At 33.8% G+C, this 12,066-nt stretch overlaps 1 protein-coding gene across 1 annotated transcript; it reads left to right on the top strand.

Annotated features, from left to right (window-relative positions):
- The first annotated feature begins 4,225 nt into the window (after positions 1-4,225).
- Positions 4,226-11,664, top strand: LOC108199855 (V-type proton ATPase subunit E). The gene is made up of 6 exons (XM_017367856.2): positions 4,226-4,396; positions 4,495-4,595; positions 9,688-9,868; positions 10,552-10,736; positions 10,895-10,994; positions 11,234-11,664. Exons 1-6 carry the CDS (start codon positions 4,295-4,297, stop codon positions 11,267-11,269), a joined length of 705 nt encoding a protein of 234 aa, XP_017223345.1. The 5' UTR covers positions 4,226-4,294; the 3' UTR covers positions 11,270-11,664.
- The last annotated feature ends 402 nt before the right edge of the window (positions 11,665-12,066 follow it).

Raw genomic sequence — 12,066 nt, 5'->3', positions numbered from 1 at the left:
TTGTTGCAATGACATATATATAATCCATTCAAAGAAAGAGGACCAAGATCTTGTGTAATGGTTGTGGGTATCCTGTGGATTCAAATTTTTGTTTCGTGACATAGGTAAGTCCCATGCAACAAAATCATGGGCGAAGGTAAACAGCCCCCTACTCTTTGAGATCAGGAGCATGGTCTGCGTACATTTTATCCTAGGCGGGATAATACCGGGTATTGCTTGGTTTAGTTTGGTACTTTGGTTACATATATATATAATCCAATAAGTACGACTACTGTACTGGGAAATCTATGCAAGTAAGACCTCTGTAATGTCCACCACTTGATTTCATAAACCAGAAAACATGATTCTATGAGTATAATATCTTCCCATAAGCGTTGCTCAAGCAGCCAAAAAAGACGAGTCTTGTGTGCTTCACTTAATTTTTCACTTAATCTGTTTCCGTAACTTCTAAAGATAAACCTAGCTAATTCACATCACACTGTCATTGTACACCTCGGAAAAAAAACATAACTAATACAACACAAGGACAGTGCAGAGCATTCACAAAACTAAAACTGCATCTAGAAAATGAAAAAGATTGCACATCAGATTTGATGTCTCCTCTTTTCTGGCCACTCTTATTCGTTTTATGAACAAAACTAGCCGAACATCCTACTGTCCCATTTATATTGCCACAATTACAGTTTTAGTTGTCTCAAAATTAGTGTCACACTCAATTTATATAGAAAGTCACGTTAATTATATTAAGTTATCGGTTTTTCTATGGTGTGCCCATGGGCACACATTAAGCACCAAAATTTATGTAATTGGAGGGTTTCTATTGGCTTACCTTCTTTAATAATGGTGGACCCCCCTGCAGTTACAACAACCACACCAATCAAAACCCTCCATTTTTATTAATGTTAGTGCTTAGCATGTGCCCATGGGCACACACTAGCCAAACCGTTAAGTTATTTACACGACGAATTTTTTATGGTGTGCCCAAGGGCACACAATAGTCACTAACATCCATGAGAATACTAGCTTTTGATTGGTGGATGGATAATAAATGTAAATGGCCCCCTGCATTCACATCAATTCCACCAATCAAAACAAGTCATTTTCATGAAAGTTGATGCTTATTGTGTGCCCTTCGGCACACATTAGAAAGACCGTTTACACAATAATATAGTTAATTTGATTGACGAACAAAATAATTAGGACGGAGATGGTATTTTGGTTGAGCGCTTATTTTCAGGCGTATTTGTTTCTTAATTAAATTACTTCGAAAAGGTTCTTGATTGATTTTACATCGACAAATTCATCAACTAACTACACCAATGATTATTCGATCACTAAAGTTGAAAAGGTTCCATTTCGATCTAGAAATTAGGGTGAAGAAATTCTTGGACCTGAAGATCCATATCTCAGTATAATTGGTCCTCTCATGTATCTTGCAAACAATACACGACGTAATATTATATTTGTAATGACCCCGTTGACAAGATTCAATTCCAACCCGACTAATAACATGGGTATGGAGTCAAATACATGTTTAGATATTATTGATGGACAATGAATTTTGAATTGTTCTTTCCAAATAAATCTTAATCACAACTAATCAGATTTGCAAATGTTGGTTACATGTCTGATCCTCATTTTGGATGATTACAAACATGTTATTTATTCACATATTGTAGCACTAACTATACAAGATATCAAGATTTGAGATTTTTTATTTCGGAGGAGATTGAACTCTTTTTCCAGTGACACCAAATATTTCTTTGGAAGATTTTAACTGCCGTTAATCTTTGTAAGAAATCATGTTTGGGGATCAAAGGGGTGTTTACAATATATTTATTATCTTAAATATAATTGTCAAACAAGATATACAACTATCAATGCGTATATGTAATTCTTCTAGTTAAATATTTACTACCATACATGTAGATATGATGCACGTGGACAAAATGATAAATGCTCAATGTAAAAAGTCAAAGTTAGAACTTATATTTGTATATCAGATTTTTATGCCTATAAAACCAAAACAACTATTAAAATTATGAGTATATATTATGGAGTCAAAATATTAAAAATATTATTACTTCCTCTCTGTATCATTTGTCATTAATCTTTACAATATAAGCACTATATTATTTATTTAAAAAAATATGTTATTACGAAAATATACATGATATTAGGTCTGAAAAGCTTTTAGTAGATGGGTGTACAAAATAATCTTGATACAAGATGTTTGTGTAAGTTTGTAAATAAACTGAGTCAAGTCGAGTTTTTATCAAGTTTGAGTTCGCGTTTCTATGTCTAATTTGGTCGTTAAGTCGTTAAATTTTTAAATTTACCAAACATACTTTAATGTTTAAATTCGAGTTCGTAAAGAATCGTGTCGAGTTCAAGTTGTTCGTGAACAATTCGAGTCGAGTTCGAGATTAGTGTTTGTCAAAATTTTAGTTCTAGCATCATCTAATATTTAAAATTCCAAAGTTACAATATTATGATAAAAGAAATCTCAATCAATAATGATTACGTAATATTAGTATGCCGCTTTATGGACTGTAACCTAGTGACCTGTATAGGCTTACAATTATGTTAGTTATGTTATTATGTACTTATGTCATTCTTACGGAACATTTCAATTTTGTGTATATTTTTATATTTTAATTATTAAATTGTATATAACTAATATCAGTATCTAGTTCCATGTGTCGTTAACGGGAGTTAGCATAAAACTAAATATTACCATACATATACTATATTTCATTATCTTTATTTTTTTTAAGAATGAAAAAGTCAAAAAATGCATATTTATTTTATTTTGACGAGTCGAGTTGATCACGAGTCGTCCTTGCATCAAACACTGATGATACTTGACTCGAATTCTTTAACGAACCAATTTTTTTGTTCAAATTTGATCTCATAACAAACCAAATCGAGTTTTAAATAAGTCGAATTATGCTAACAATTTGATTATGGGCATGTCTTTTGTTCATTCTTAGCAAACTTGCCCCACTCCAAATATGACATATGTGTTTTTCTTTCATTGTAAGATATAAAATTGTAGATTTTTTTTGTTTTATCTACATATATAACATTTTGAGAAATGCTAGACGTCCCCGAAAGGGTGAAAGTCTTAAATACCTAATATTCACGGGAATATGCCCGAACTATCCACGCACGGAAACTATATCCAAAATAACGAAAAAGCTACGCATATTGAGTATGCGTGCAGGTACACACGCATTTCAAGCTTCCGTGTTATGTACTCATGTTTATGATTTTTAATGATAATTCACTACACGCATGAGGCATATGCGTGATTTCTCACAAACACGCATGACAAATATGCGCATACCATGTGGTTCTATAATCCCAACATCCAACCATAGTTTCATAGCTTATTTATTTATTTATATATATATCTGCTCTCAAAACTCAAAATAATAGTGACAGAAGAAATTTTGCCTGATAAGAGCTATAAATTCGAAACCATTTTAAAGAAGTTAGATGAAATCGATTGAAGGATAATATATTATAAAATAAAATAACCAACACAGAAAATTGTGTGGATAACAATATGTGTGTATGTATATGTATATGTAAATGTATTTGGGTTAAGATCTAAGACACAAAAGAAAGAGAAGCATCTTCTTTGTTCACTCTTTTAACTACAAAACAATGTACACGCATTCTGTGGCTGCAAGTTTAAGTGGGTAAAATGAACAGGGGCACGAAGAATGTGTATTTTGGACATGTAGTTATTAAAAATTTGTTATTTTGGGCAATTTCTCCAAATAATGTCCCAAAACAATATCTCAATTTTTTGTAAAAATTAATGTATCAAATTTTATTGCTTACTCATGAATAAATATTATATATCCTGTGTATGCATTTTTATTCCACTGATTAAAACATGTCATATGTTTTTTGAAAACTATTTGGGTACTTCAATCGTTCTAACATCTTATACAATATACTACCGTCATGTGACTTTTAGGATATTAAAATAGCAACTTATTTTATTTTATTTTTCTTTTTAATTCCTTATTTTTTCATTCTGGCACATATTTTCATTAAACTTTATTTAAAAATATTAAGATAAATAATAATGATAATAAAAAGTATTAGCAAACGGTCGACTTAACAAAAAAAGACAAACTTTAACGATTTCGTAATTTTCACAAACATGAGGGTATTTTACGAAATACCACCGCATTATATAAACTGTTCCAAACAAATCCCCTCCACGAATAATACCTAACCACTCTTGTCGATAAGTCTCGCAATTCAGATCGGAAAAATGAACGACAGCGATGTGTCCCGGCAGATCCAGCAGATGGTCCAATTTATCCGGCAAGAAGCCGAAGAGAAGGCCAATGAGATCTCTGTTTCCGCTGAAGAGGTTTAATTATCTTAATTTTCATTATTAATGCCTGATAATGAAGTGCGGTTTAATTGTGTGTAGATGTGTATCTAAGTGTTGTTTGTGTAATTGTGTAGGAATTCAACATTGAGAAGTTGCAAATAGTCGAAGCGGAGAAGAAGAAGATCAGGCAGGAGTATGAGCGCAAAGAGAAGCAAGTCGATGTTCGTAAAAAGATGTATGTCTATTTCACTCTTTTAGATGCGATTGAAGTTGATTACACTGTTTGATTTGGTTGGATATGTGAATTGATGCTTGTTATTAACTTTTGTTACTTGATCAAGTGTCGATAATGTAAATAGTGGAGGTTTAGAAAACTGCATCTGACCTTGAGTTTGCGAGAAGTGGAAACAGCCATAAGTGCACCTAATGTCGGGATATGACAAAATGGAGGGATAGTGATTTTTGTATTCGTTTAAGTCCAATTTGAACACAACTGGAATGTTGTATACTACTATGGAATTTATTTATTTATTTATTTTTTTTGCCACCCTACTATGGAATTAAGCACTTTCTCAAGCAAATAATGTGACAGTTTTAAAGTTGTTCCACGGATAGTTGAATGATCATTAAATAAGTCTTTTAAGCTAACAAGCATAGTCCAAGTCACGACATTATAACTCCTTTTCGCATGATGTAATGGAATACTTTGTTTCGAACATGTGATAAAAAGACTGAGTACACAGCCTAGAGTTCAGACTCTGTTATGAATAAATAATTTTGTGTTTATTCCTCTTCTTTTTTACTATTTGGTTTACTATGGTCTTTAAACTTGATATTATTTGTTTTAGATTATCCTATACTTTTTCAGTTTAATAATTCTGCACATTCTTTGTATGCCTTTGTATGTGTTTCCTATGTCAACAATTTGCTACTTTGCTACTGGTAGTTTGAAATGTATTGTGTATACTAATATATATATTATTTTGTTACAAAACTTAGGAACGTTAGTTATATTGTTTGTTTATTGATTGAACAGCTTTTACCCTACTACCATGGATACTACTATGGATAATGTTGTCAATACTGCCAAAATCCTGAATACTCCGGTTGCTCAAGTAGCAACACTTTTGGGTCATTCGTTTGTACACCCAAACGCGCCGGGTGCTCACAGAGCAACGGTAGTGGTTGACCCTAACATATTGTGTGCTCAAAGAGCATTGTTTGTGGGGCAGCTGGTTGTGAACCCTAATGCATTGAGTGTTGAAGGGACATTGGTTATGGATAAGCAGGCTGTGAACCATAACATGTCGATTGCTCAAGGAGCATCGGTTGTGGATCAGCTGACTGTGAACCATAACATGCCGGATCAACATGCTCTGAATCGTAATATGCTGTGTGCTCAAGTAGCAACAGTTTTGGGTCAACAGGCTGTAAATCCTATTTCGTGTGCTCAAGCAGCCACAACTGTGGGTCAACATGCTGTTAACCCTGATGTGGTGGGTGCTCAACGAGCAATGGTTATGGGTGAGTCGAGTGCTCAAGGAGCAATGATTGTGGGTCAGTATAATGTAAACCCTAATGCGCCAGGTGCGCAACGAGCAATGTTTGTGGGTAAGCATGTTGTAAACCCTCACGTGTCGGGTGCTCAAGGAGCAACGATTATGAGTCAACATGATTCAAACCCTGTTGTGCTTGGTGCACAACAAGCAATGGTTGTAGGTGAGCCTGCTATAAACCCTAACCTATTGGGTGCTCATGGAGTGATGGTTGTGGGCCAACAACCTCCTCACATGGCATATGATCCACTGATTTATCCGGTTGTGCCCACGGACCATGCTGAGAAACCGGAGAAGTTCGATGGCTCGAACTTCACGTGTTGGCAACAAAAGATGAAGTTTTATTTGACCACATTGAACCTCTCGCGATTCCTGGAAGAGGAGGGACCTATGGACACCATTGAGAGCAACACACAAACTCGTATGACTGTTGATGAGTGGAATAGATTTGATTATTTGTGTAGGAATTATGTGTTGAATTGCCTTGTGGACTCGTTATATGATATGTATAGCTCAAAGAGGACAACAAAGGAATTATGGGAATCCTTGGACCACATGTATGGAACTAAGTGTACAAAGTACATGGGCGCCAAGTTATATATTGTTGGTCAATTCTTGGACTACAAGATGGTAGATTCCAAGGCTGTGACCAATCAAGTTGAAGACCTTCATGCAATCATTCATGAAATTCATGCTCAAGGAATGGTCATAAGCGAGTCTTTTCAAGTAGCTGCGATCATCGAGAAGCTGCCTTCTGGGTGGCATGAGTTTAAGAATCGCCTCAGGCACAAGCAGAAAGAGATGAGTATGGGGGAATTGATTCTTAGGCTTCGCATTGAAGAGGATAACAGAAGATATGGAAAGAAGTTCAATGTTGCTAAGGATGATATAGTAAAAGGTCATAATACGAAGCTCAAGAAGAACAATAATGGGAAGGAGTCTAATAATGTTGCAAAAGGATCTAGGATGGGCCCAAAAGGTCAAATCTCGAAGACTCAAAAATTCTATGGGAAGTGCTTTATTTGTGAGAAGAAGGGACACAAGTCCAGTGATTGTAGAGTGACAAAGAAGATGAGATCGAAAGAAGTCAGCGTGGTGGAAAAGATTTCACAAGGCTTTAATTCTAAAGAATCAAATTGAACCAAAAGTTAAAAAATTGACTATGAAACATGTGTTATATACTCCTTTGCTTCGCAAGAAACAATTTATTTTTCTAATGAACAAGTATGGTGTTTGAATATTATAAATTTTAAGTTCTGGCAATATATTGTGAACTTTTGATACAAGAAGTACATTAAATGAACTCGAACACGAGCCAAAATATAGAACCAATATGAAATAAAGTCTTAAACTTGTAAAGGCAAGATTAGCTATTGTATTCTCTCATGTGAAAAGGAATATCACCAAGCATCCTAATATAACATGTCAATATGTGATTTGAAATTTGCCTACACTATTGTTAGGTTAAATTTATGTTCATGGATTATTGTACTTTTAATTACAGCTTGCTTATGCTCTAAAGTTAAGATGAAGTTGTTTAGAGTTTTTCTTTAAATAGGTTAATAGTTCAAGAGGCATAAATTTGAATTGAATTGAACATGGATCAAATGTCTAAGGAATGAGAGTGGTAGTGAATATGTCAAACCATCCGATAAATATTGATCATATACATCATGTATCAAGGTCATTGCACCGTCCTCACCCAAACAAAGTATATTAACGAAAGAACCACTTTTTAAAGGGATGATGCTATGAGGGCTATCACAAAATGCGTGATAAGTCGTCTTGCTAGCGAACTGCCTTTTAAATAAAACACTTTGGAAGTAATCGTACAAAGCTGTTCATAATTGTTAAAGATACTGAAACCTTGTTCTAAAATATGAAAACAAAACCTAAAATAGTTTATTGCATATCGATTTCTTGATTATGAATCCAAAGTGTTTGAATTATTCAAGATACAAGTACGAAACCAACAAAATTTTTCACTAACACAAATAGAATCATAGTATCAACAAATGTGAAATCCCCATGATGTTTTACAAAGCAAACCTGCAACATATTGTCCTGAGTATTAAAACCTAGAGTATATAAACATTCATATATAAGATCACACAAGAATATTAGCGCAAAGAGAAGCAGGGTAATGTTTGTAAAAATATGTATATATTTTTCTATAATTCACAAGTAACTGAAATTAATCATGTTGTGGGTAAGGTATGTATTGATTTTTGTTATTTTAGGTTTGAGAGGAAGTTGATTATTATGTATATTGAAATATAGTGGTACTATTATGAGTAATTTTACTTGATTTAGTGTCGATATTTCATGTGATAAAAGCGTTTACATATTAGTTATTTTTAGATTAGCATGGTGGAGCATAGTGTCTCAGGTAAAGTTATGGAATTGCCTCTTGTAGTATGTTAAGGAAACTGAAAATAGGATTAAAAATAAGTATATATAATATAAAAACATGAAGTAAACAATGAGAAGTTCATGTTCTCATCTTCAACCCAACACTACCAGAATGTTACTCCATCTGTCCCTCTCATTTTTGCCCCTCTCATTTCTTTACGTTTTTTTTCAAATGCTTGACATGCATTTTAAGATGCATATAAAATATAGGTTCACAACTTTTCTAAAAAAATTTCTTGTTCAGTATAAAAATTTAAACATTAAACTTTTATTCAGACGAAAAAAAAGTTAAAAAATAATTTATCAAACTATATTTTATGAGAGATCCCCAATGTAAATAATTGAGAGGGAGGGAGTATTTTCCATTGAAGAGTAATTCTTTTCACACATATTGCATTATAGTTTAAGTTGAGTTGAAGGTAAACAAAGTTTGTGTAATATGACATGAGTACATGACAATATTAACCAAGTAATTTTGAAACACAAGGTTCTGAAATTTAGCACATTACAAAGGAAAGTAAGTATTGTTACTCATTTGTGTACATGTCTGAACTCCACATATTAATCTATGTGGTGATTGTGGGGGAAATTAGGATTCAAAGGGAGGAACCAAAAAATAAATAAATTATGTAACTAAAAATAGTATGTGGGAACAAATTTTATGCCAATGAAACTTCCTTCTTATTTCGTGAATTACAAAGTGTTAAGATAGATCGATAGATCGCTAACAGCTCCGGGCTATGTTTGGTATTGTTGTTGCAAACAACAACAATAGCTTTTTGCTAAAAAGCAGGTGAAAACTGTTTTGGTAAATCCAAAAGTAGCTTCTTTGAACAAAAGTTATTGGCTGAAAAACTACTTTTAGAAAAAGCAGGTCTCGTGTGCTTTTGGAAAATGTTGCCAATTTCCCTATCAAATCTCACAAAAAACATTATTTTTTTAATATTATAACTCAATATATGCAAATATCAATAAAATTACCAAATATTTATTTAATTTCCGCAACAACACTTTTTTCACTAGCATTTTTGCTAATAGCATAGCAATTTTCAACTGCACTCCCTAACAGACCCCTAGTTGGCTACATCCAACAGCCGTAATTACTAGATAATATATAATTGCAAGGTTTTTTTTTTCATGCTAAATAATTGCAGAGTTACTTGGAGACTAGAGTGAAATGATGTTTTTTTTACCCTGTATTATGGAATAGCGATATTTTTCTTTAGCTTTAATGGAGCATGATATGGGCGTATGAAACAATGTGCTTAGTGTTTTATTCATCGACTAAATGTTAAATACTACATATTTTATTGTTAATATATATACTTAATATTATCTGATCATATTTTTATGCTCTAGTGAGTATTCTATGCAGCTTAATGCTTCTCGTATTAAGGTTCTCCAAGCCCAAGATGACTTGGTTAATGCCATGAAGGAAGCAGCATCACAGGAGCTCTTAAAAGTGAGCCACCATGACTCGCATCACCATTTGCACCACCACCATGATTATCAAGGACTTATGAAAGCTCTTGTAGTACAGGTAAAGAGACCTTAATTCTTTCTTTGAAGGACATATCTAGAATAACCAGAACATTTGCACAGACTTTGAAAGGAGTTATCTTTAGCAACATATGTTCGTAAGTGAATTAGGATTCTCAAGCTCTTGACAAGATCGCAGTATTATGTATATATAGTATTCTTTCCACTATTTAAATTTAGATGTACTTGTAGGATTTAAAACTTCCATTTATTAATAATTGATAAAGTGGCAGCATCAATAAATTATTAATTTTCCTCAGTCCCAACATTATAGAGACTGTTTTTCTACATCGATAAAGTAATAATCTTGATTCATAAATTAAGTTTTCTGGTACTGAAATTATTCATTTGCGGTGGTTTAACTGTACTTATCTAGGAAGTAGCTATCATTGTTCTACACATACTAAATTTTATGTCTTTCCACACATACGGTAAAAGTGATTTTCGCTTGTGGTTTGCCTGATGAAGCTGGAGTTGGCATGTACCCAAATCATACTCCCTAGTGCACGTCTATATTCATTACATTCTTTTTACTGTGTATTTATACTTTGGACTTTGAGAAGCTGTATGCAGATTAAGCTGGCCCAAATATGAATCTGATGCATTACTGAACTTTCCCTTGATTTTTGAAGATCATAATAATATCATGTCCCTTGCTGCTACTAATCTGTATGTATATTTCAGTGTTTACTCAGATTAAAAGAGCCTGCAGTTTTATTGCGCTGTCGGAAAGATGATATCACATTGTTGAACTCTGTTTTGGATTCAGCAAAGGAGGAATATGCAAAAGAAGCTAAGGTTCACCAGCCTGAGATTATTGTTGATGATGTTCACCTTCCACCATCTCCCTCAACTCATGGTCCTTCATGGTATACATGTACCATTGAGAACTTACTAACTGCACATGGCTCATATATGCATTATTTATTGTCTTATCGGTTCACCTTATCTTTTTAGTTGGCATAATCTAGCATTTTAAAATGTAATAATATATTTCAATGTTTTATTTTGTGGGTGATATTTTTAGCTCTGGAGGTATCGTGATGGCTTCTCGAGATGGGAAAATTGTAATTGAAAACACTCTTGATGCTAGATTGGATGTTCTGTTCCGCAAAAAACTTCCTGAGGTAGTTCTGTCAACTTAGTGTTTTTGTCATTTCTTTGGCTGTGTTTTTTAGGGCCCTGTTTTAATGCTGCGCTTCCTACTTACGTGTATAATAAATAATTTTTACTGTGTACTGTATGTGCCTCGTAACTAGTACATCATTTCTTATTTCTTGACTATATCTGCCGTCGGCATCCTGCTGGAAAATTTTGTTGTTTTGATTTTATGGTCTACATTTTTCATGTTCTTTTGCCATTGCAGATTCGCAAGCACCTTTTTGGTCAGATTGCTGCCTGATGATATATGATATTCGCGTTTGTATGAAACTGTTTGCTATAGCTGTCAAGATGCTTAATCATTGTTGTTTATAAGTCTTGTGTTGATGGATTTTAGCCATCTGTCCACAGAATCTCATTTGAGATCGGCCATGTATATCACACTTTATTTTTCTTCAAATCCCTTCATCTGCTGTTGATGTGGTTGTACATCTTGCTGTCCCACACCCTACTTTCGGGTGGTGTATCTGGGTATGTTTGATTCTGTTTAGTTTGGATAAGACTGAGGCATAGCAGAACACTCTTTTTCCTCGAGTATGATAATAGTATGTAATAAAGTCCAGCTAAACCTGTTCATGCAGGCCAGGCTATGACATTGGATGAACATCTCATAAAATTGCTTATTGCTGGTTAAAAGCTTTCTCAAACATTTAGACCATTTGTGGCAATTTGTTACGTGGTCAGAATAAAATCAGTCTTTAGCTTATCAGTGGAAAAATGTTGGTGCAATACAGGAAATTTCTTTTAATAGGTGACTGAACTCTTACAAACACTGTTGAAGTGCACAATTATGTTTCGATCGTGTTTGCAATTCTTTTTCCTGCTGGTTTTGCCTGTTACTGTGTACATTCGGATCATTAGCATATGTTTGTTGAGAAACGAGCGCGTGGCTCATTTTGTTTGACTGATATTTTTCTGAATACATATTCACCCAATATGATCTTTGGGTCACGCTCTAGAGAGAACCAAGGCTTAAAATAGAACCATAGAACCAATTCTCAACCGTTGGATTCATTTGGATTAATGGCTCAAGATTAA

Source organism: Daucus carota, chromosome 8 (assembly GCF_001625215.2).
Source record: "Daucus carota subsp. sativus chromosome 8, DH1 v3.0, whole genome shotgun sequence".
NCBI classification, from domain to species: domain Eukaryota; kingdom Viridiplantae; phylum Streptophyta; class Magnoliopsida; order Apiales; family Apiaceae; genus Daucus; species Daucus carota.
Note: the sequence above shows the minus strand (reverse complement) of the source record. Positions and strands in the feature narration are given on the sequence as shown.

Bases quoted from the DNA above. Each gene is read 5' to 3' on its own strand.
- LOC108199855 (XM_017367856.2), top strand. From the start codon at position 4,295: ATGAACGACAGCGATGTGTCCCGGCAGATCCAGCAGATGGTCCAATTT. The intron at 4,397-4,494 runs GTTTAATTATCT...GTAATTGTGTAG, and splicing joins TCTCTGTTTCCGCTGAAGAG to GAATTCAACATTGAGAAGTT. The intron at 10,995-11,233 runs GTAGTTCTGTCA...TTGCCATTGCAG, and splicing joins TCCGCAAAAAACTTCCTGAG to ATTCGCAAGCACCTTTTTGG.